Source organism: Hipposideros armiger, unplaced genomic scaffold (assembly GCF_001890085.2).
Source record: "Hipposideros armiger isolate ML-2016 unplaced genomic scaffold, ASM189008v1 scaffold_118, whole genome shotgun sequence".
Taxonomy (NCBI): Eukaryota; Metazoa; Chordata; class Mammalia; order Chiroptera; family Hipposideridae; genus Hipposideros; species Hipposideros armiger.
In genome coordinates this window covers 826,992-850,532 of record NW_017731468.1, presented here as the reverse complement: position 1 = coordinate 850,532, position 23,541 = coordinate 826,992, and the positions used below count along the sequence as shown (strand labels likewise).

At 42.1% G+C, this 23,541-nt stretch overlaps 1 protein-coding gene across 1 annotated transcript in view; it reads right to left on the bottom strand.

The window, feature by feature from the left end:
• THADA (THADA armadillo repeat containing) overlaps positions 1 to 23,541 on the bottom strand; it is a 323,536-nt gene that overhangs the window by 85,985 nt on the left and 214,010 nt on the right. The window contains exon 30 of the mRNA XM_019647913.1: positions 4,118 to 4,212. Within this exon, the coding sequence (XP_019503458.1) occupies positions 4,118 to 4,212 (95 nt within the window). The remainder of the gene's footprint in view (positions 1 to 4,117; positions 4,213 to 23,541) is intronic.

The window sequence follows — 23,541 nt, the reverse complement described above, 5'->3', positions numbered from 1 at the left end:
GCAACGAAAATAATTTTATGGTTGGGGGTCACCACAACATGAGGAACTGTATTAAGGGGTCGCGGCATTAGGAAGGTTGAGACCCACTGGTCTAGAGGATCGAGTCCAAACACCTTAGACTTTGGCCTATGAGGCCCGCCATGATTGAGTTCCTGCCTCCTCAGCTTCCCTTCTAGTCACACCTGCCTGGCCTGGAACCCAGCACTCCGTCACACCTGTCCTGGCTCTCTGAAGGCTGCTCTGACTTGTGCCTCTGTGGTTTTGGCTGTGCTCCTTTCTCGGTCTATAATGCCCACCTCCACCTTGCCCATCTGGTGAATCTCTACTCATCCTCAAAACTTTGTTCGACCACCTCCTCTTCTATGAAGGCTTTCCTGCCCTCCCAGGTAGAAATGACTCTTTAGTGCCTTAAATGTATTTCGTATACACTTGCCTCATAGCAGCAGTAATCCTGTATTGCACCTACTTTTAAGCTCAAGACATATTCATGTGTATCTCCAGATACAGGTGTTCAACTTGCCTTATGCTAGCATGTCATGTTTGATGAATGAACAACAATAAAAAATGATCCATTTCTGGATCAGTCAGAGGGGCAGCAGCATCCCTAGTCAAGTGGTTTCCAAAGTGGATTCCTGACATTCTTGTCAAGTATGCTATGCTTCAGTGGTTTCCTAAGAAAGCAGGCATTTCTTCTTTCCTGAAGATATTTAAGAATGTGAGAATTGTGCATGTGAGGGGTAGACCATAATTCTGCTGGTCTGCAGGGGACTGGAGTAGATGCATGGTTTCCAGATAATGATAATAATAATATTAACGGTGGCTAATATTTTGAGCCCTTATTCTGTGCCATGCAAAGCACATTCTTTACGTAGGGCTTTACATGTATTAGTTGACAGCCACTCTAAGATATAGATCCTATTATTAACCCTGTTTACAAGTAAGAAAAGGTGTCTCAAATAGGTTAAATGACTGGCCAGAGGTCACAAAGCTAGTAAATGGCAGACCTGGGAAGCAAACCCTGTGATCTGGCTTCATAGCCTATTTGGTATATTCCTTACTCTGAGCTTTGTGAGCCAATAATGGTGGTAGATATGTACATATTTACAAACATATATCCATGACATGCACATCTTATTTGAATTCAGAAAAGGAATTTACATCTGGTTGATACATGAATTTAAATAAGACTTATATTTTGATGGCAACTGTTCCTATTCTAAAAACTGAGGAAAATTCTGCATTTCAATCAGTTAATAACAAACCCATTAATGAGAGCCTGCTGTGTGCTTAGCTGGGGCACAAAGAATCTAAGACATGATCCATTCTTTCAACATACAGACAAGGTAAAACTATAATGCCATGACATTATTTTGAAATCCTATTAAAAGCTACACATCTAAGTAAGTAATCACCTTGCATGGTGATATACTTAGCTATTGCTCAAACTGCTTTTGGAAATAATTTATGAAACACACAAGAATAGTTTTCATTAGTTTAAGCTCACAGTTTATTTTTATCCTAAACAGTGCTATCCATCTTAATCACCATTGTATTCGACATTTGGTTAGTTCTAAAATCTAATTCACCTTCAAAGGAGGAAAATTTGTTACAACTATTTGTGTGGATATATCAAATGAAAACATACATTCATATAGATAGACATAGATGTGTATACATACACATATAGCCTGTGGTTTATGAGGGCAACTCTCAAAGTACTGGACAAATTCAGTACGTGTCCAATAGGAATATAATATTTGCCATATATGCAATTTTGATTTTCTAATAGCCACATTTTTAAAAGTAAAATGAAACAAGTGAAACTAATTTTAAAAATACATCTTATTTAATCTAGTATATAAAAAATATTATCATTCTGACATGTAATCAATATAAAACCTTGAGAAATTTTACATTATTTTTTTCATGCTAAGTCTTTGAAATTTGGTGTGTATTTTATTCTTACAGAACATTTCAACTTGGAATAGCCAAATCTTAATTGTTCAAGAGGCACATGTGGCTAGTGGCTACCATATTGGACAGTGCAAAATAAAATATTTACAGCAATGGCTGTTATGCTACAGTAAAAGTATCCCATCCTCTTCACATATTATTCTGCAAAGTAATGACTTCTTTGTTTTTTTTTTTTTTATTAAACTTATTGGGGTGACAATGGTTAGTAAAATTACATAGGTTTCAAGTGTACAATCCTGTAATACATCATCTGTATATCACATTGTGTGTTCACCACCCGGAGTCAGTTCTTCTTCCATCATCCTATTTGGTCCCCTTTACCCTCTTCTACTCCCCCCCTTCCCACCTTAAACTCTGGTAACCACTAAACTATTGTCGGTGTGCAAAGTAATGACTTTAAGAGGAATAATACATCAATGCAAGTAAAATACTGTTGAGTAATAAATGACAGCTTTTGATCACATTTAATTGGGGGTATAAACTTTAAATAGTGTAACAGTTTGGAGGAAAGGATGATTCAAAATGGCCAAAGTCATCTTCATGGAGGAGCCCAACCCGTCAGTCAAGGACAGGCAGTTGGAGGAGGGGGTATTTTATAACATTCAAGGGTTAACCCTTCCAGATAAGGAATAATGGTACAAATAAGCCAAGAAAAACTTAGTTCAAATAAACCAATGATTACCGTCAACCACACAACTCTGGTAAGATTTCGCTGATTGGACTTGTGAATAGTGAGCAACTCTTTCCTGGCCAAGGACCTTTAGACCCTAAGCAGAGAGGTATTATAAAGCTATATGGAATGTGGAACCAAAATACAAAAATAGTTGAAACCCCAAACAACTTACATCTGGTAACATGTGATTTATAATCTCTCTGGACCCCAGTGAGCTCAAGTAAGTGCAAAGGAAAGTGGACACAACCCTGAGGTCTCTTTATAGGTAGGGTGACCTATAATTTATTGTGCAAACCTGGACACTTTCAAAAGTACAAGGGGGTACTATTAATAATTATGCTGAGACAAGAGGCATAAACTAGGACTGTTTTGCAGCTATAAAACTATATGGTCCTAGTCTACCAAACGGATACGACAGCTACCCCTGTGCAGGGATGCAGAGCTGATGAAAGTGCAGGCATGTTCTCATTACCTCTGCATGACCACAGGGGCTTTGGGGGCTAATATGCATTGATCCGGGTGAGGCCGTTTCGCACCTCCCCCTCAAAGCATTTTCAATTGGTTTGAATTTGGGAACAGGGTTCCATATGGGCAGAGCTGAGCTCTGACAGCCTGAATATATTTACTGAAGACAACAAATCATTGACAGACTAAATTTAACAGAGGAAAGGCCTGGCCTGCTTGTACTCAGAATCTGACTTTGTAATTGTAGCCTCCTTTAGACAGGCCTAATCAATTAGAAGAGGCTGATTTTAACCAGTTGTAGGCTCATTACCCTGCATTCCAGTTTGTGTTGACGAAAATCAGTTTCAGTCTGTGGCCTGGAACTCATGTACAGCACTTCCTGCAGCCTCTTATATAAACACATCAAAAAAAATTTTTTTTTATTTGGAGTTGCCCTTCTCCCTTTTAAGAAAACCACTTTGTGAATCATGATTAAAATAGAACAATTGTATGTGGATCTGGGGCCCATACCAGGAAACAAATAGGACCAAGGAACACATATAAAGTCAGAGCTTAAGAAAGCGAGGAGTGGATTTGAGGCCGAGTCTCAAATATCCAGACTCCAGCATCAAATGAGTCCAGCTCAGTTATCTCCACAGAATGGAACAGAAAAAACCTCTCAGTTATTGAAAATGACGACCTTTCAAAGCAAATGCATGAAAGAGGAAAGAGCCAAGGTCTCAGAAACAGAGGGTGGGGTGAGGGGTGGGATATCTGAGTAGACTCCACACTCTTCCCTGAATGACCAAATAGAAAATAAACAGGAAACTTCCAACTAAACAAGGACAAGTTTCCTTGAGAAGCCTCTCTGAGAGAACCATATATATAACACTATGTTTAATTCTGATGTGTGGTTAGTCTTAACAAAAGTAGGCGGGGGGAGTGTATGGTGGAGCCACTCAAAACCCCACCTATACTTCAAAAACCTGTAATCACTCCAAAATATGATATAACTATGAATCATACCTGGCTGGTTGCCTTTTGTGAGTTTGTCAAGGCAGCGAGTCAACAGGAGGAGAATATCAATATATACAGCTCTCGTCACCAAGCATGGGTTTTGCCTAGAAAGGTAAAGAACAGAAAATAAATGGATATTTTTCTCTGCCTAAGCCTGGGTCACAGAAAAGATAAAATGGGTATTTTCTACCAGGCATGTCATGAGGCTTAGGGAGTTACAGCAAATGGTTTAAAAAAAAAAAAATCACCAATGGTGAGAACACAGTTAAGTGGGAAAATGAAATCCTACAGCACGTGGTGAAGGCCAGGGCTAAGCATGTACAAAACAGATAAAACTCTATGTTCTGGCTCCAAATAACATAAATTGAAACAAACAAAAACCAGTATCCTACCCCAGTTATTTGAAAATAAAGAGATAGGGTACAGGGTGGACTAGATTCTATTATTTTCTTCCTATGTGAACACATTGAGGGGGAAAGTCATTGGTTATGAGTATCACCGATTTAGCATTTTGGAGAAGGAGAATTGCACTCACATATGACAAACCATATCTATGGACTTAAAGTAGCCTGCTGAAAACCAAACCCACGAAAGCATTAACAAACACTGGAGCAGACATGCCTTTCCCAATAAATGGATTTTTTTCTTCTCTCAATAAATGAAGCAGTTCATTTTACTCTTTGACCCACACTCTGGAAAAAGTTAGTGGGCTTGGATTTAGGGGTCTAGATAAAAAAGAAAGAATGAAGACTTTCTTTTGAGAACAGCACCGAAAGTCCCTGGCTCTGAGCCTCAGTTCAGACTGACCGTGAAAAGGGCCCAAACCTCCTTGGTGTACTAATAATTCAGCACAAGTAGGAAAAACAGTAGAGACAGGTCTGGGTTTGAATCCTGGCTTTGCTGTTGATAATCTCTGTGACCTGAATCAGAGTCCTGACCTGTACAAAAGGAGCCCCAATCACCTCTGTGAGTTTCTGTGAGCATTCGGTGTGGCACAGCCAACTAAATCACCTATCTCGGTGCCTGGCCATGGCAGACGCTCCCTAAGTGTTCGTTCATTCCCGACCCTTCTCTGCCTCCAACAGATCAGGGAACGGCACTGTGTTCTGGCTAGTGGATTTCCATTTCCATGATCCCTGAACCCGTCCTTCTCATTCCCTGTAAACGAACAGTTGACCATTTCCCTGAAGTTTATTCCCAGTCTACCCTGAACGGCGGCACACATCCAAGGCTAGCATATGTTCTAGTATGAAAAGCAAATCAGATACTTTTAATTCAAAACAAAACTGTCTTGTTTCAAGGTTCTCTGTTGCTGACCTGTCTCACTGCCGTCCCCCTAACTGGCTTCCCTTACAGTGTCTGCCTGCTCCTTGGCTCCTGTCCTGCCCTAACTCCTCGTTTATATGTCGACCTTGTGTTTGGCCTAATTTCATACCTGCACCTGGTTGTTTTTTAAAAATTAGTTTTAAAAAATAGGTAACATATGCACATGGCATGAGAATAATTCAAACAGCACACTGTACAAAACGGCATGCAGTGAAAATCAAGTTCCTTTTCCATGCCCCACCCACAGTCTGTTCCCCGAGGCAACCATTATTACTACTTTTCAGGATATCCTTCCAGGCACATTCTATTCATTTACAAGCATCTATCCAGAGCTACCCACTTGTTTATTTTTACACAAACTAGTGGTTTACTATATATAGTAAGTCCTAACTTAACATTGTCAATAGGTTCTGCAACTTTAAGTGAAAGGCCAAATAAGGAAACGAATTTGACCAGAGGCTAATGGATATAAACAAGAGTTCAGTTCCTACAACGTCTCATCAAACTTATAATGAAATGATGTTGAACGAAACAACATTATTTGAGGACTTGCTGTACTAAGTTCTGAGCATTACGTTTTTTTCACTAATATACTTTGAATATCCTTCTACTAAAAACATAAGAGATTTGCCTCATTTTAAAAAATGGTTGTAAACTGTTCCATTTCATGGATGTACCAATCCCGTATTGAAATGATTCAGATTGTTTAAGACATTTTGCTGAAAACAATGCCATAATAAATATGTACATACATCAGTTTTGTGCATATAAATGAGTACTCAGAGAATTTCCTAGAAGCTGAATCAAGCTTCTGGAATAAAGATATTTGCACATTTAAAATTTTGATTGCTTTTGACAAGATGCTCTCCAAAGAGACTACCAATTTCACCCAACAGTGTAAGAATTCCAGTTTCCCCACAGTCTGGCTAACACAGTGTATTATTAAACTCTTGATTTTTGCCAAGATGATAAGTGAAAAATAATATCTCGTTGTTTTAAATCACAATTATTTTATTATAAGTGAGGTTGAACACCATCACTTCATATGTTTTTCAAAAAAGATACTTGTAAGCTGTATTCAAAATCTACGTCCATTGTGTTGTTGGTCTTTTTCTTATTGATTTGTAGGAACTCTTTGTATATTAAAGAAATCTGTTCTTTATCACGTGTTATGAATGTTTTTGCAGTTTATCGTTTGTCTTTTAACTTTATAATTTTATTTTGCAATTCAAAAATTTCAGTTTTATGCAAATATATTAATTTTATTTATAGCTCCTGGATTTTATGTCACACAAAGTCTAACCCTTCTCCAAGATTTATATATATATATAAAAATGTTTTGCCATATTTTCTTCTAGGATTTTACAGTTCCTTTTTTTTGTTGTTGTTGTTGTTTAAAACATTCATCTAATTGAAAAATTTCCCCCCAATCCTGCCCCTATTTTTTGTCTCTATCCAGTTTTCCCCAGGTCTCTCAATCATAATTTCCTGTCCTTACTCTTCTACTCACTATGAAAAGCCCACAGTCTATGAAACCTTCAATGATATTGTTTACAATTCTAGCATTTCCACTGTTTAACAGGTAGGACCTTCCTCTTGCCAAAGAAAAGGTCACTCGAGAAAGAAAGTGAGAAAACCCAATGCAGGGGGTTAATGAGTCATCAGATATCTAGCACAGGGCTGAGTGAATGGCCTGCAGACAGCAGATGGAACCCTCCTAAGCATCTAGCCTTGAGTTAGGTGCTAGGAGGAAATGCACATGAGATGATTTGTGGTCTTAGAGAATGTCGTCTAGTATAGAGACAAAACTAAAGTCAAACATTGGGACAGGAATTAAGGAGTTAAGAGAAAGAATATAGCAGGGTGGACTGGAGAAATATAAAGGGTTTATGAAGACATAATTCCAACTGAGCCATGAAAAATGGGAAAAATTTAGACAGACAAAGTTGACAAGGAAGGGCATTTTGAGAGGGGGCAATAGAGGTGGGAAGGGATTAGTCTGGCTTGTCTAGGGACCTGGGGAGACCAGACTGAGAAGATAAGAGAATGTGTTGAAAAGGTGGGAACAGGAGCAAGGCAAGCCAGGCTTTTAGGAGATGGGATACTCTGTGCTAACTGGTGCTTTTTAGTGTTAAAATGTACCGCCTGCTCCCATGTGGCCTCACAGGGTAGCTTCTCATGCTGGATATTTTTCTGTTGGTGGAACCATAAGGGCAAGTTTGAGGGAACTGGTCTGACTTTCAAGTCTGATGAAGAGCCTAGTTTCCATGAGATTTTTAGCTAAGTTAATATATTTTTTAAAATTTCTAAATGAATATAGGAAAGGTTGGCAATCTGTAAAGCCCCCAGCCAGGCTGAAGTGCTCTGCATCTTCTCCTGACCTGGCATAGGCCGGTGACCCTGCTATCCTCTTGGAATACTTCAGGGACCACTCTGACCGCTCCCGTAACTGTGAAGCTCTAGGCCAAGTCTGAGGTAGTCAACGAGATCATGGGAGGCTCCCTCAAATGCTGCTGCTTTTGATTCCAGGAAAAAGAGAGGATCTGGACCACAGAGGCATCCATCCATGGCTTCTCCTTAGAGACTGAGCCAGAGAGAAATGCTGGCCTGCAGCCCACCGTTCATGGCTCCACCCGTGAACACACCACAGCCGCAGCCATAGCCGTATAACATCCCCGTCTGGAGTCAGAGTTGGGCTTCACTCTGAACTGGCTTCTAAGTCAGGAAAATAATTTTTTTTCTCTTTCTTTTTTTCTCTCACTATTACTTGGTGTTTGTTCTGACTTGGAAATGGTACACTGTGAGTTCAGGGTGAGCCAGAGGTTTGTTCTCGGTCTGTCAAGCCACTTTGATGATGGGAATAGAATCCTGGGAAGAGCAAGCCAGCTGGACAGGAAACCAAGCCACAGGGTTTTGGTGGGCTCGGGGCTTTTTTCTACCCCCAAATGGAAAAACCCTGGCATGGGGCATGGTATAATGAAGATTTAGAGTGTTTGAAAAAATCTGAAGTGGTCAGGGTCTAACAGATGGGCTAAAAAAACAGCCAGACAGTGGCTTTAGAAGGAGTAGCAGGAATCAGGTACTATGAGAACTACGTTTACATATATAAAATGAAACGAAGGACTTGTTAAGAATCTTGCTTTCTCCCACTTTTTAAAATCATTTGTCCCTTGACAAGTATCTACCCGAGAACCTGATTAATACGTTTTTGTCTTGGGAAATCTCTGAACTTCATTAAACCTCCTGCCCTGTCTCCTGGAAATTGGGGGGCGGGGGGCAGAAGGCAGGGCAAAGAGAGTAGGGATTCCCAGACACGTCCACAATGGCTCTAGTGTCTAGAGGACAGCAGGAGCTCTTGGGAAATCTGTGATAAATTATTCACTTCTCCTGTCCTTGCTGGAATCCCAGTGGCTGCAGAGCTTTTTCACTGAGGCCCATTCATTCAGAAAACATTTACTAAGAGGAGAGCCAGGAATAGTGCCAGTGTTTGGAAATATGAAATGATTCAGTGACACAGTCACTGCCCTCAAGGAACTTAGAGTCCTGAAGAGTGTTTTCCAGACTGTAGGTTATGACCCATTTTGTTGGTTATGAAATCAACCAGTGGATGGTGACCAGCAGAAGAGAAAGAAAGGAAGGAAGGGAGGGAGAGAGAGGGGTAGGGAGGAAGGAAGAGGAAGAAGAGAGTAAGCTAGGGAAGGGAGGGAGGAGAAAAATATAATCAGAGTGCATCAAAGTAATAAAGGTAGCATTGTTTCCTTACTCGTAAAGTTCTTGCCCAGAATAAATTTATAATCCACTATTTTTTATGTAAGATGTAAATCATGTATGAAATGCAATAATTTTAAGTGAAAATATTGACTGATTTGTTCTAACGCCTTTCTTTTTCTTTTCCAGGTAATGAGCCACCCTATAGTATACTGAATGGTATCAATAAGGTTATGCTTGGTATCCAAAATGATAGTGGATATGTTGAAAGAGAACATTCCTGAAATTAAATATGCTAAATCTTGAGTAAATTCCCTGTCCCATTTTTTACAGGCTTATGTAGACATTATTAAAATTTCAAACTGTGCAAGATTTTATGAGTGTTGTGTATACATATACACACACACATAGCACACAGATAGCACATTAGGTCCCATGTAAAATGCATTATTTTTGTTGTGAGTGGCTGTCAAAAAACTTGAAAGCCACTAATTTAGCAGGAGAAACATACAACCAATCATACTAGAGGGTGATGGGTGCCCTGAAGAAAGGGTTGACAGAGTGAAAATGAAAGATGGTGGAAGAGCCAACTGTTCAGTGTACTTGGGTGAGTCAGGAAGTGAGTAGGCAGAGAGGGAGAGAATGAGGAAAAGTCTGGGATGCACACCATGTGCAGAGTGACCCTGGCAGAGGAAGTGCAGCATGTCCAAAGACTTGAGCACATGACATGTTTGGAGAATAACAAGAAGTGCAAAGGGGATGTGAGAGGAAAAGATCATCAGGAAATGATGGAGGATGAGTGAAATGCCCCAAATAGGAGAGCTTAAATTAAGGGTGACCTTCAAGAGTTCCAAAACTCCAAAGGGTTCAAGTCCTCCCCAGTGGGACCCCATCAGCCCAATCCCCTCTGGAGAGCTGGGATCCCCACTCACTAGTAGTGAAGCCTTGGTGGGTTCCCTGGAAGGGACAGACAGTTCACTTTGGACATACTGAACTCTTCCAGAAGATGCACTATCATCTTCAGAGGGTTACAAACAGCTGTCCTGGCTTTAGGCTGCTGGTGTCCACTAAGATCTCTAAGTCAAGAGTCCGTGTCTAGACTTGAACAGAGTCAGGGTCTGGGGTCACTCCAGTCCCCAGAAAACTACTTCCCCAGAGTCCTGATGAGATTCATGGCTTAACTTTATTAATCTAGAAACGTTTCCTGAGCACCATGGGGGACATCCTACTTGGGACAGAAAAGGAGGGAGTGGACAAAATTCTGGCTTTGCAGAGCTTATGGTCTTGTTATGTGTGTGTGTGGTGGTGGTAGTAGTGGTGGTGGGGGGAGGGTGTATGTGGAGAAAAACAAAATACACAAAAAGCAATCAGACGGAATGTCATTAAGGGAGGATCTGGAGACATGGAAGGATTTGGCCAGTGAAAGGAAAGAAGGAATTCTAGGCAAGAGAGCTCACTGGAGCAAAGATACAAAGGTGGAAACATGTTTGCCACATGCAGGGAAGAATGGAGACCAGAAAATCAAAACAGGTGCAGCTGACAAGCTTGGTGGCTTAGGATGACCCTGGTCTCGAGTCCTAAGCAGGGTCTCATCACAACCGACTGCAGGCTCTTCCTCTAATCTTGGCTCCTACGCAGGCCCTCTCCTATGCAGATCTCTTCTGTCCTCAACCATGGGGAGAAAAAAAGCACTTGTAGCCTGTTACCACAGAGCCAGCAGCGGAGTTAATGAAGCTGTATCCTGGGGACCACCCCCAGGCCCAAAATAGACTGGGGAGAACCAGGAAAGGAGCGGGAAAGTGAGTGGGGAGGAGAGGAGAGAAGGCAGGTGAGAAGTGGGGCAACGGAGGGACGAGAAGCATAGGGAGTGAGGGAGAATGGTAGTAGAGAGAGAGGGGAAAATAGTCTACAACACATTCCCACATCCTGCTATAATCCCCCCACCTGACAATGTCCAGCCACACCACGTTCTTTATTTAAAAGTCACTTCCCAGTCTGTCCTCTAGGAAAACCTTCCCTGACTAACCATCAGAACACAGCCTCCGAGGACAAACTGAACGGCTGACTTGACACAGGATATTTTGTTGACCTTCCTTTGGTCCCCCAGCGATCCTGGCGCTGGCCATCTTTGCAGTCCTAGGCAGTTCAAGTCTCTACAATGGTAGCTGTCCGCAGACCAGACGCTGCTGCTCCTTACATTCGGTTATAAAGGAAGAGCTGCTGTGGTTAGGAGCCAGGAGGTACTTCTTTGATGTAGGCCACATTAAGTCATATAAATGTGGAAGTGTAAATTAAATAAAAAGAACCCCTTTCTCCCTTCTGACTTCCATTTTTACCACAGCCAAGCAGCCATCATATGGCATTCTTAGAGAAACAATAGGGGATTTGTTTAAACCAAGATGCCAAATGGTCATGAATTGCAGAATATATATTTTTAAACAAGTTATTTTCCCCCACTGTAACATCCAGAATTGAGATCGGTACGCGGGGCCAGCTGGCAGCGGCACGCAGGGCTGGCGGGCTACCCAGGGCTGCTCGTTTACCTTGCCCTCCCCTGGGGGGGGGTGGCAACGGCAGAGCTGCATTTTTACATTACGCTCCAACTTCTATCCAGCCTTTCTTGGTCTGGAGCTCTGCAAGTGTTTATTATACTCACAACCCACACATATAAGCTGCCCCGTAGCCCTCCTACTTGGATTTTCCTTTTAAAGTGAAGCCATCTTCGTGCCCTGCTCTGGTGGTTGACCAGTTTATGGGGAGTTCTTACTGAGCTGCCATGCACAAAGCAAGAGAAACAGGAGCTGTGAGTCTGTCCAGGAAGGAACCGAATGTCCCAGCCATGCCCTAGTGAGCACAGGGGCTTTCCCTAGAAAAGCAGCTTTTGTTTCTGGGATGGAATTTGTGGAAACAGAGGACCTTAGCCACGTTACCAGGGTCCTGAGGAGGAACTCGGCATGGCCCAGGCAGCCTGCAGAAGGCACTGGGGCACTTCTAAGGTCCGGGTTGAAGCCACAGCCACCTCTGCTTCCCAGGGAACGCCACTGCTCGAGAGGAGCCTAGGACCCCAATGCCAAGGCTTTGCCTTATCCCTCCGTTCAGGCTCACCTGCCTTCTGAGAGGGCCCCCACAGAGCCGCCCACACCCCAGAGGCCCTCATATTTTTCCATCTTTCTATGAGGCATCTTTTTCTCATTAATGTACTAACACTCAAGTTATGTGCAGAGAATGAGGAAAAAGAGACCTTGTGTGGGGCTTGGGATTTGTTCAAAGCCTGGGGAAACCGTTTTAGAGGGTGTATGTTTTTTATTCTTTTTATGAGAGATGCATGTTTCCCCCCCTCTGTGACTTGTTTAAAAGCAAAGTTTAATATGCTGCCAGAGAAATTGCTGGTTAATAACTTAATAGCCTATGTGCTAGGAATTATGGGAGAAAAGCAGTATCCAAGAGAACTTTTATTGTACAGTTTGGGGCTTGGAGGATATATAGCTTCAGTTATTACATAAAATGTTAACAGAAGTCCCCTTTCTTTTCAAACCTTACTTTCTCCCTAGAATTACAGAAAAGGGTAAATAAGTGATGTGAATGGAAACTTCTAGAAGCTGCAGGAGAAGTCTGTGTGTGGATCACAAGGTGAGAATTTCTAACAGCGTGGTCAAAAGAATTGTGCTAATGTGAACTTGGCAAAGTACCCACTTGGAAATTAGCACTGGCAATAATAGTAATAATGATAATAATAACAACTTCATTTTATTAAAAGTTTTATCTTCAAGAAAGATTCCTGTTTTATCTTTATTACATTCTTGAGAAGAAAAATATTATTATTTTTAAAAGGCATCGTTGTTCCCATTTTTACAAACCCACAAAGCAGCTCATATAGCTCAAGTTGACCTCCCAAAGGTCAGGGCAAAAACCAAAAATAGAATCAAGGTTTTCTAGACAAATTGTATCTGTGTGTCTCAAACACACTCAGATGAAAAGTGAGACGCTGTGCCCAACAATCAGAATATTTTGGTTTGCAGCCACACGTTCTGGTGTTGTGTCCTGGTGGCCAGTCTGGTGAAATGCAAGGCTCCCAACACAGCTGTTTCTATGAGGGCCAACATAAAGGCCTATTTTCAACACGGCCGGTTATGTTGATCAAAGCTTAATTATCTGACAATGGATATTCCTATGTTTGCTTCGCTCTTTTATACTTTCACACCCGTTATCCGCCACGTCCTTCCCTGCTCTCATCTATTTCACACCGTCATTTTCGATCTCCCCACTTAACAGATAAAAACTGAAGATCCCTCAAATTACAGGCCACCCCTCATTGAGCAGCTGAGCAGGGACCGGAACTCAGGCCTGCTAACTTGGCCTGTCCTCAGCTTCAGGGAGGTGTATTCACAGGCTAGAGGCTCTTCTTATTCACCGAGTGCCTCTCCAAGCGACCCTCCCTGTAGCCACCCAAGGACAGAGGGCCTTGGGCTGGTGAGGGTCCCTTCTAGCTCAGGGTGGGAGCCCCGGAATAAAGTCTCGAAGTTGCATGGGAAGGTGTTATTTCCAGAGGCCTGCAGGCCAGCCCACTGGCCAACGAAGCCTTGGCATCACTGGTAGCAGTGGGGCAGGAAGGACAGTGAGGCTTTGGAGGCTCTCTCTCAAAGCTGCTTCCTTCGCCCATTCATATAAGACCAGCCCGCATGCCCCACAAGCCCTCCTGGAGGCAGCCTGAAACCTGGCCACACGGGGCAAACGTACCAGGTCTGAATCGGTTCAGGATGAGGGTGGAGAAGCAGGAGGCCAAGCAAGCCCTAAAAAACCCTTCCGCCAGGTCTGCGTGCTGCCTGAAAGCCTGCCCCCAGAGCTGCTGACTTGAAGTTAAAGGTACTGTCTCTAAAAGATCACTACTGAAAAACAGTTGTATGACCCAGGAGAATAAACTTACATTAGAACTTAGTAGCATGTTAGTATGATTTGCTGGTCAAATCAAGCGGCAGTCAGCCAGCTCAGAGTGGATGTTGGAGGAAAGGGGATCTAGCATAGCTGAGTAATGATGGGAAGAAGGTATAAGGCAGGCAGCGCTAGAGAGAGGGCCTGCGGGCAGCTCAAGGGCACAGCGCTGCAGTATTTTCTATGAGGATGATCAGGCTGCAGTAGAAGAAGAAAGTGGTTCAAGAGGCAAAAAACAAATCTGCTATTTACCTCCCTAACTTGGGCCATCTCCAGAGCCAGCCACATCTGTCAAATAGGAAGAAATCACCTGCCCTCTGGTGTTTATTTCCTTGTCTACAAATACTGGTTTGGATTAGATCCTTGTTTGAACTAGGGAGTCAGAGAGCTCCTTTGAGTCTCTTTTGGGGCTCCCAATGCGGGTGGGCCTCTGGGCCCCCACCCCAGCTTGCACCCTATTACCCAGTTCTTCTATCTTCCAACATCTTGAACTTCCACTTAAGCTTCTGTTTGAAGAAAGGATTCCATTGGATTAGAGGATCTCTAAATTCCCTTTCCTGCTATATAAATTCAGTGCTTCTAGGGTCCTCTTAGCAATAATGAGAAGACGCACCAAGCAGTATCTCTAGCCCCGTTACTAGTTGCCCAGGTCAACAACGAGGGCTTCCGGGTGATGGACAGAGAATTGGTGGATTGCTATTAGGGAACCCCCAGGAAGAGCTGGAAATGTTGCTGATCAGCGGGAGAGGCTGGAAAGATTTAATCCACTCCACGGTGTAGCTCATGTGCATGGAGACAGCGGCCTATTTCCCAGGGTGCGCTTGAGCTTACTGGCTTCCTCTTAACTCTTGGATCAAATCCAAATTCCTCTGGCTGACATTTAAGGCCTGCCACAACTGGTCTCTTATCAAATCTTGTGCTGCTCTCCAAAACATACCATGTCTTCTTCAGCTCCGTTCCCTCACTGGCCCACAATATATCATATGCATTCTCTACAGGGTGACACTGCATGTGTTGTCCACCACCTTGAAATGCTCTTTCCCACCACTTCTGGTGTTTCATGCTCTAAGGCCCATCTCAAATACCAGCCTTCCCTAGAAAGCCTTTCCTGACTATCCAAGTTCACATTCTTTTCTGGATTCTTGTGCTTGCTGTAAGTACTACAGAATTAGAACTTCTATATGAACACCACTGTTGGTTGTTTCCTGGATAAGCTTTCTTTTCAACTAGATTGGACCATCAAAAAACTCTGATTACAGAGACTCTATTATACATGACTAAAGTGGTTTCCATAAGCTGAGCACTGTGTACTAAGATTCCGTCCTTTGTACTTAGGATTGAGACCTTCACAACTTACTTAGCAACATAGGTTCTATATCAGTATAACCTTACTTATTCTCCAATCTAAGAGAATTAACAGTTAGATCTCACCAAGCCTTTAAGACTTCTCCCTTCTAGAAAAGTTCCTTGACATTCCACCCCCCACGAGCTGGCTCCTGTAACACACTCTGACCTCATTCCAGCATTTACCAACTCTTACTTATTTATAGTTCATTAAATCCATACCTGTCTTATTGGTTTTTGAAACAGGGACAATATCATTCATTGCTGTGTTTCCCACTGTGCCTACTACATTGCTTTGTACTGTTCGTGAATCTGAATGGGCTTGAATTCATTGGAAATGGCTCAATGAAGGTAACCAAGGTGTTGATTTATCCAAAAGATGTTATAAGCTAAAGGAAAACCCCCTTTATATTAGAGTTTTACCTAATATTATGAAAATGTGTTGAGGACACTTAAGCCTGCACTCCCTTGCAAGCTAGGCTATGACAACCTTGCCCAAATCTCCAACAGTAATACCCTAGTAAGCCAACAGCTACAAGTGGAGCAAGAGATATCTCTGAGCTCTTTATCGAACTAATTACCACCTCCAGGTTAGGTTTGCAGATTTCCATATTCAAAAGTAGAAAGCATCAGCAGTTGGGGACTGAATTCTCGATGTACAGTTGCATAAAAGGACTATTTTTATTTTTCACTGCAGTCTGAAGAAACTCTGATTGTGGGCAACTTGCTCAAAGGCTCAGTTTAATGTATTGACCACTTCTGACTGCTCTTACCCAACTAGTTTCCATAAGCTCAGCCTGTCAACAAGAAATACCTCATATATTCTCAAGCTTCGCTTCTCCTCACACAGCTTATTCCTTCAAGGCTTGACATATTTTTAAAAGGAATACATAATGAAGAAAATGTTTTGCACCTTGTCCATTGGTTTGGGTTAAAATATGTTAACTTAATGTTTTTCTCTGTTTTGAAAAATACAAACAGGATCTCATCCTGAGATATCATGACCTTAAACATTCCTGAGAAGTCTGAAAGGGAAGCGAACAAATGTCAACAAGCTTGGGTCTAAAACACACCAACTTCATTTCTCTCATCACTCGAATATGCATGAGGCTCAAGGAGGCTTCAGAATAAGCTGAGCTGGAGATTAAAGAGGGGTCCTAATGAGAACCTCCCTCTGCTATAAAATCTGGGGGCTGAAAGAAAAGCAATTTTAAAAACGTGGGGTGGAGAGGCGTGGTGGGAAAACTTTTATTTTGATAAAAAAGAAAGAACGAAGAAGAAACAAACCAAAAGCAAAACCCAAGCCCCAGCAATGCCTGGAAACTTGCTATGTAACTAACCACCCTGTTCAGACTTGCTTCCCTTCAAGTTTTGGCAGGGACCACAAATGATAGCCTTAAAATACCACATGATCATCTGAATATTTTCACTGTCCTTCTTGACTGGATTCATTTCAGTGGCATGGGAGTGAAACAGCAACCTGCAGCTGTGGCAAAGGACTGAGGCCTCTATTTCAAGTACAGTAGTTACGAAAGAAGGACCTCTTACTTTGGGAAGGGACCAATCCAAGAGGCATGAGGGATTTGGGAAGGGCTAAGGGACAGTGGGAAAGTGGAATCAGACCTAAGCCCCAGTGTTTCTGCCTGGGAAGTATAGTCTCTTGTGTGAATCAATCTGGCGGTTAGAAAATAAACGCTGTTTTCAGCTGTAAAGCAAAACAGAATCCTAAACCAGGACTTCTGCAGCTGGCCACAGGCCCCCCCCCTCTGAGGCAGAACTGGGATTGCCACACAAAAGCAAGCCCTAACTTTGTCTCTATAAACATATTTTTCCTTACACATTTAAATCCACAGGCACTCAAGGAGCATACCATTCAGCTTAGAGGGGACAAGTAAGTAAGACAGAAAATGGGGTGAAGAGATGAGAGTGTCAATAAGGGGGTGTACAGGGAAGGAGATGCAGAAGTGACTGGAAATGTGTGTAAAAAGGCAATGGAGGAGTAGACGAGGGGCACATGGAGGATTGAACAGGGGGTGTCAGGAGCCCCCAGGGGGAAGCTGTACAGGAAAGTGGATGAATCATATAGTTAGTAATTTTTACAAATAAGAACTTGGGGTAACAAATCACTAGGTCTCATACAAACAGGTCTTCAACAAATATTAGCTGCCTCCATCATCTCTTCCCATCAACCCCCATCACCACTGTTTTATTCAAAAATTTATCTCCCAAGGTTGTTTTCCTTGTAACCTTGGGACCTGTTCTTATATTCCTGAGGGCCTGTTTTTCTCACCAGAATATCAGACTGTTATTTTTCAAAATGATAAATACACACTGCATGCCAACAAAGCATTGGTCCTACCCCAGGCACTGAGGCCACTGGGATAGCTGCCCAGGCAAGAGTGTGGACTCCCCACTGAGAGCACTGGGGCCCTGCAGCCCCTCAGGGCAGGTCATCCCAGGTAGACGGGCAAAGAATTCTGGGCGGACCCCTTCGGTAGCCTCAGTCCTGTTCTGTGGCCCCAAGCTGCAGTGACAGCTCTTGAGAATGAGGGTGTGACAGTGGGAGTATTTTAGAGAGGGGGCTGGATGCGCACAGCGCCTGGTACTGAGCCTTGGCCCCGAAATGCGTCCCGTGTCCCAGCACCAGCAGCATCTGAATCGCCTAGGAGCTTGTCAGAAATGCAGGATCTCAGGTAATCCGCCCCCTCCCCACCCCCGCCCCGTGTCCACTCCCCCGGAAACCTACTGAATGAGAGTCTCCATTTTAGGAGATCCCCAGGTGATTCATGTGGACGCTATGGTCTGAGCAGCACTGTTCTGAAGGTGCTTAATTATGGCCAAGAGCCTTGACATAAAAAACACTGTCTGGACAGATGACGGCAACATGGTTCAGTAGAAAGAGCCCAATGAGCAGCACGAAGCTAAATCCTCAACAAATGCTAGCTGTTGTCCAGCAGGATTTTATCCCTGGTCAGCTGTGTGAAAATGGACAGATCCCTCGACCTCTCTGGGCTGCACGTTCCCATATACATGGCGATGGGAGTGGACGACAATCAACTTGATGACTCTTTCCAGTTCTCTAAAGTTCTAGGTCAATGATTCTATTTGACAAGACTCCCCTTTGTTGTCCTCTCTACATTGAAGTAATGATTTTAATAAATAGTTGCAGTATTTCATATAGCCTGGCACACAGTGGGGCTCACTAAGTATTTGTTGAATGAAGTGATATATGTACAGTCTATTCTACTTAAGCCTCACCTCAAAAAATGAAAATGTGCCATGAACTTCCAGGACAATCGACCACCCCAGAGTATCAGGTTTAAATGGCACTTTTGAGAGCAACTGACATGACTTAAAATATCTTGCTAAGGTAGCTTTTCAGTAACCAACCTCAGAAATTCACCCACATATGAAACAGTAGTATGGCCCTTCACACTGGCACATCTGTGGAACTAAAGCTTAGTGGCTGTATCTCCTGGGTAGCAGGCCAGAGAAACAGTCATTCCATCTTTCTTGAATGAATCTTTGGCCTCTGAAGAAAAATACAAGTGGCCTCCAGCATGTCTGCTCTTTTCCCCAACGTTCATCTTTCACTGTCTCCCTCAGGGAGATGGGAGATAAAAGAATGCACAGGAAAACATCAGCAGTTCTCAATCTGGCTGCATTTTAGAATCTCCTGGAGAGTTTTAAAAATAACAGTGCTTGGGCCACACCCGAAACCAAAAAAAACCAGAAATTCTGGAGGTGGGGCCTGGCATCAGTAGGTTTTAAAACCTCTCCAGATGATCTAATATGCAGCCAGCAGCCAATCTGGTACTTAATAAATGCCAATACCAAGAGTCACAAACTCCTCATTCTGTGGGAGCTCAGCAGGTAACCTAATGAGAGAAGTGGCTGGGAGGGGACAGTGGTGAAGCACAGACAGCATGGCCTCTTAAGAGAGGGTGAACAAATACTTAGCTCTGGCCCATTGCAGCCATGTGGGAATTTGGCCTGGTGTTGCCAGATTTTTTTTTAAAAGCTGGAAATTCTGATTTACTGTGAAATTTCCTGATTTTTAAATGCTAGCAACTCATTATATATACAGAGGGTGCCAAAAAAATGTATACACGTTTTAAGAAAGGAAAAAACTGTATTAAAATTATAATAATATATACCAATAACAAAAGATGAGTACAAGTCACATGTACACATTTTTTTGGCAGCCTCAGGGTGTGTGTGTTTGTGTGTATGTATTATATATGTATATAAATATATGTATAGTATATATTTAAACTCAAGTCAAACGAAACACGTCTATGGCCAATTTGACCCAGATGAACTGTCACTGTGACCTGTCTGGCTGAGAGGGCACAATATACCCAGGCCTGAGCAGTGCCCCATGGACAGCCCAGGAGAAGACTGTTTATTAAGCCAATAAAATGAAATGCTTAAGTATGGCAGCTTCCATCTGATACATAGGAAGTAAAAATTGAAAAAAAAAATCTATGTATTTTTGACTTCTCTGATTACTCATGCCAAGCTGAAATGCTGACTAAACTGGGTGTCTTACACACAGGGTTTGTCTCCCCAGTTGCTGCACTGCAGAAAAATTTTTTTATACTAAGATTTTTTTTTATACTAAGATTAAAAAGATTTTCTTTTACCAAGGGGGATTTGAGAATAGTTAATGAAGTAATATTTATGAATCTCCTAAAAGAGCTTGGCACGCAGAAGGCATCTAAAAAGCAAAGCAAAAATTTCCTTACCCTAACTTTAAAAATCTTAGTTAAAATATTGGTGAAGGCCTCCCATGCACTGTTGGTGGAAAGATGAACTGATATATCTCTTTTAGAAATCAATCTGGCAATGTATATCAAGACCCTTCAAAATTTTCATATCCTCTTAATTTGTTTTACTTATGGACTTCAAACCTAAGCTAATAACCCACACTCACATACAATCACACATAAAAATTTTCACTGGACTGATATTTGTAACATAAAAAATGGGAAATGCGCTGAATAGCCAGCAATAGAGCAACGGTTAGGTAAACTTAATGACTGATTATTCAGGTGACCAAAATACGCTGCCTTTAACACGATACTTTCAAAGATTTTTTTTCGAATTCAAAGACAAGCAAAAGTATTTCATTTTTAGAGATGTATAGGTGGTAAAATTAGGATAAAAGCAAAGAAGTAATTATAAAAAAGTCAGGACAATGATAACCTCAGAGGAATGATCGTATACAAAGCGTTGTTCTTAATGTTTCTCATTAGAATCTTTTTTAAATTGTGATGAAACTTACATAATATAAAATTTACCACCTTAATTCTTTTAAGCGTACAGTTCAGTAGTGCTAATCACATTTATACTGCTATACAACCAATCTTCAGAACTCTTTTCATCTTGTAATACTAAAACTCTATACCCATTAAACACTAACTCCTCCTCCCCTCCTCCCCACTCTCAGCCCCTGGCAACCACCATTCCCCTTCTATCTCTATGAATCTGACTACGCTAGGTACCTCACATAAGTGGACTCATACAGTATTTGTCTTTTTGTGATTGGCTTATTTCACTTAGCATAATGTCCTCAAAGTTCATCCACGTTGTAGCATGTGTTGGAACTTCCTCCCTTTTTAAAGCTGAATATTTCATTGTCCATATACACCACATTTTGTTTATCCATTCACCCATCAATGGACACTTGGGTTACTTCCACGTTTTGGCTATTGTCAATAACGCAGCTATGAACATGAATGTACCAATAGCTCTTCGAGACTCTGCTTTCAATTCATTTGGATATACACCCAGAAGTAGAATTGCTACATCATATGCTAATTCTATGTTTAATTTTTTAGGAAATGCCATACTATTTTCCATTGAGGCTATACCATATAGTGTTTTTAATAATAATAATAGCAAATGCTTTCATGATACTGTTAAGTGAAAAAAGGAAGCTATTAATTATATAGCTCACATATAGCATATAACCTCAACTATGCAAAAACAAAACAAAACAGGAGAAAAGGTGAAATAACTATATGCATAAAACTGTTAACCTGTTAATTACAGTGGTTTCGACTGGATATTGGTTAAGACTAGACTTATATTTTCTTCCAAATATTATACCTGACTAACTTTCTATGATAAGCATATACTACACAGACAATCAAAAAAAAAGGATGTGGGGGAGCCAGCTGAGTAGCTCAGCTGGCTAAGAGTGCGAGCTCTGAGCAACAGGGTCGCTGGTTCGATTCCCACATGGACCCGTGAGCTGCACCCGAGCTGAGCTGCTGCTGAGTTGCCAACAGGTGGCAGGATGGCTCAGCTGGTGAGAGCAAGTGCTCCTAACCACAAGGTTGCCGGTTCGACTCCCGTATGGGATGGTGAGCTATGCCTACCTGCAACTAAGATTTAACACGACACCGTGAGCTCAGCTGCCCTGAGCTGCCGCCAGTCGGCCTGATGGCAACTGGACTTGGAGCTGAGCTAGCTGCGCCCTCCACAACTAAGATTGAAGGACAACTTGGCTGTTTCCCTTCCCCAACTCCCCAACACTGTTCCCCTTCCATAATTCCCCAATAAAATCTTTAAAAAAAGAAAAAGAAAAAGAAAAAAGAAAAGAAGATGAAAAAACTTTAGTAGGACACATTTTTCTGTCTGGTCATCACATCATCCATTGTACTTAATCTGCGAGTGCATTTAGTTCACCACATTTACTAAAAGGAAAACACACACACACACACACACACACACATATATACACACACACACTCATATTTTTTTCCTTTTATAACCAAAGGAGACACTACATAACCAAATTGATTTCCAAAAAATTTTAATCCCGATATAATAGTAATTTTCTCAGTTAGAGTAAATAAATCTTTTCTCCACGTAGTCCAACTTGACAGGGCTTTGAAAAATCTTTTTCTATTCAGGCCCTGGGATCTAGCTGGGACACTGCAGCTGGACCCTGCAACCAGCAAAGGCACAGACAGGGCCACGGTGAGGGACTACGCTAATTCCTCTCTTACGGCGCCCACCGCCGGCCTCTCCAAGCCAGCAGCTGACCCATATTCTCACTCAGTTTCTGGCCTGGGTTAGCTGAGCTTTCCTTCAGTAGTTGGTAAACCACCTTTGCACCATGAGAGAGACAGTAAACTGGATTGAGGAGGGAGAGGTGGAGAAAAAAGGAGAAGGAAGGGACGTGCAGGATTAATGAGCTGATTTCTATGAAGGCTTTGACATCTTGGAATGAAAAGCGGCCTGTAAGAGCAGAAGCCCAGTCCTCTACTCAGGCCATGTTGCCAGCTGGCCATTCATCACCAAAAATTCCCCAACAACTCCATGGCTATTGCTTAATCACCTCATATAAATCCCTATTAATCTTGCAAAGTCAAAACACAAATATATGACAAAAGTCTTTATTTTATGTGCCCTAATTTCAGGGTCAAAATTTTAAAAACTGAATCGGTTACCCAATGGTTCCAATGAACTTAAAAAAAAAAGCAAAAAACAAAAAACCTTCTTTGGGGATAAAAGGACAAATAAATGACACCCTCTCTAACGTTTTTTTACTTAACTGGACTGAATGAACCCAGGCTAAGGATCAAATAAACTGTAGAAGGAAAAAGGTGTTGGTGCTAAAATTTAAATCAACACTTTTTTTTTTTGCAATAACATTAATGTTTCTGTAGCTTATACTCAAAAGATACAGGAAGTCCTTAGTGGCCACAAAGGCACATTGATTCCTCTTTCATGTGTAAATTGTTAGGGACAGAAAGGAGCCTCTTCAGCAGTGGAATTTGGAATACTGTGCATTGTAATGTGTTTCGTGGGAAAGGCAGGTGAGAATGTGAAGACAGGGGTCGGCTTTGAGAAAGGCCCACCAGGATGCCGAAACGGCTCCTGTGAGCATGGAGTTCTCAGTGGAGACAAACACCTCCTAGGCAACACTCTCAGAAGACCTCAGATGGGCAGATCAGGCGTGGGACAGGCCGAAGCTTCACCATAATATCCAGTGCTACACTTTCCTGTTCAGGAGCCTCAAGGTTATTGCATCAGTGATGTGGATGATACAGAAAAAGTGATCCATGGCTTTGGTATGTGTTGTGCTCAGGCAGTGTATCTTCCTCCCAAAC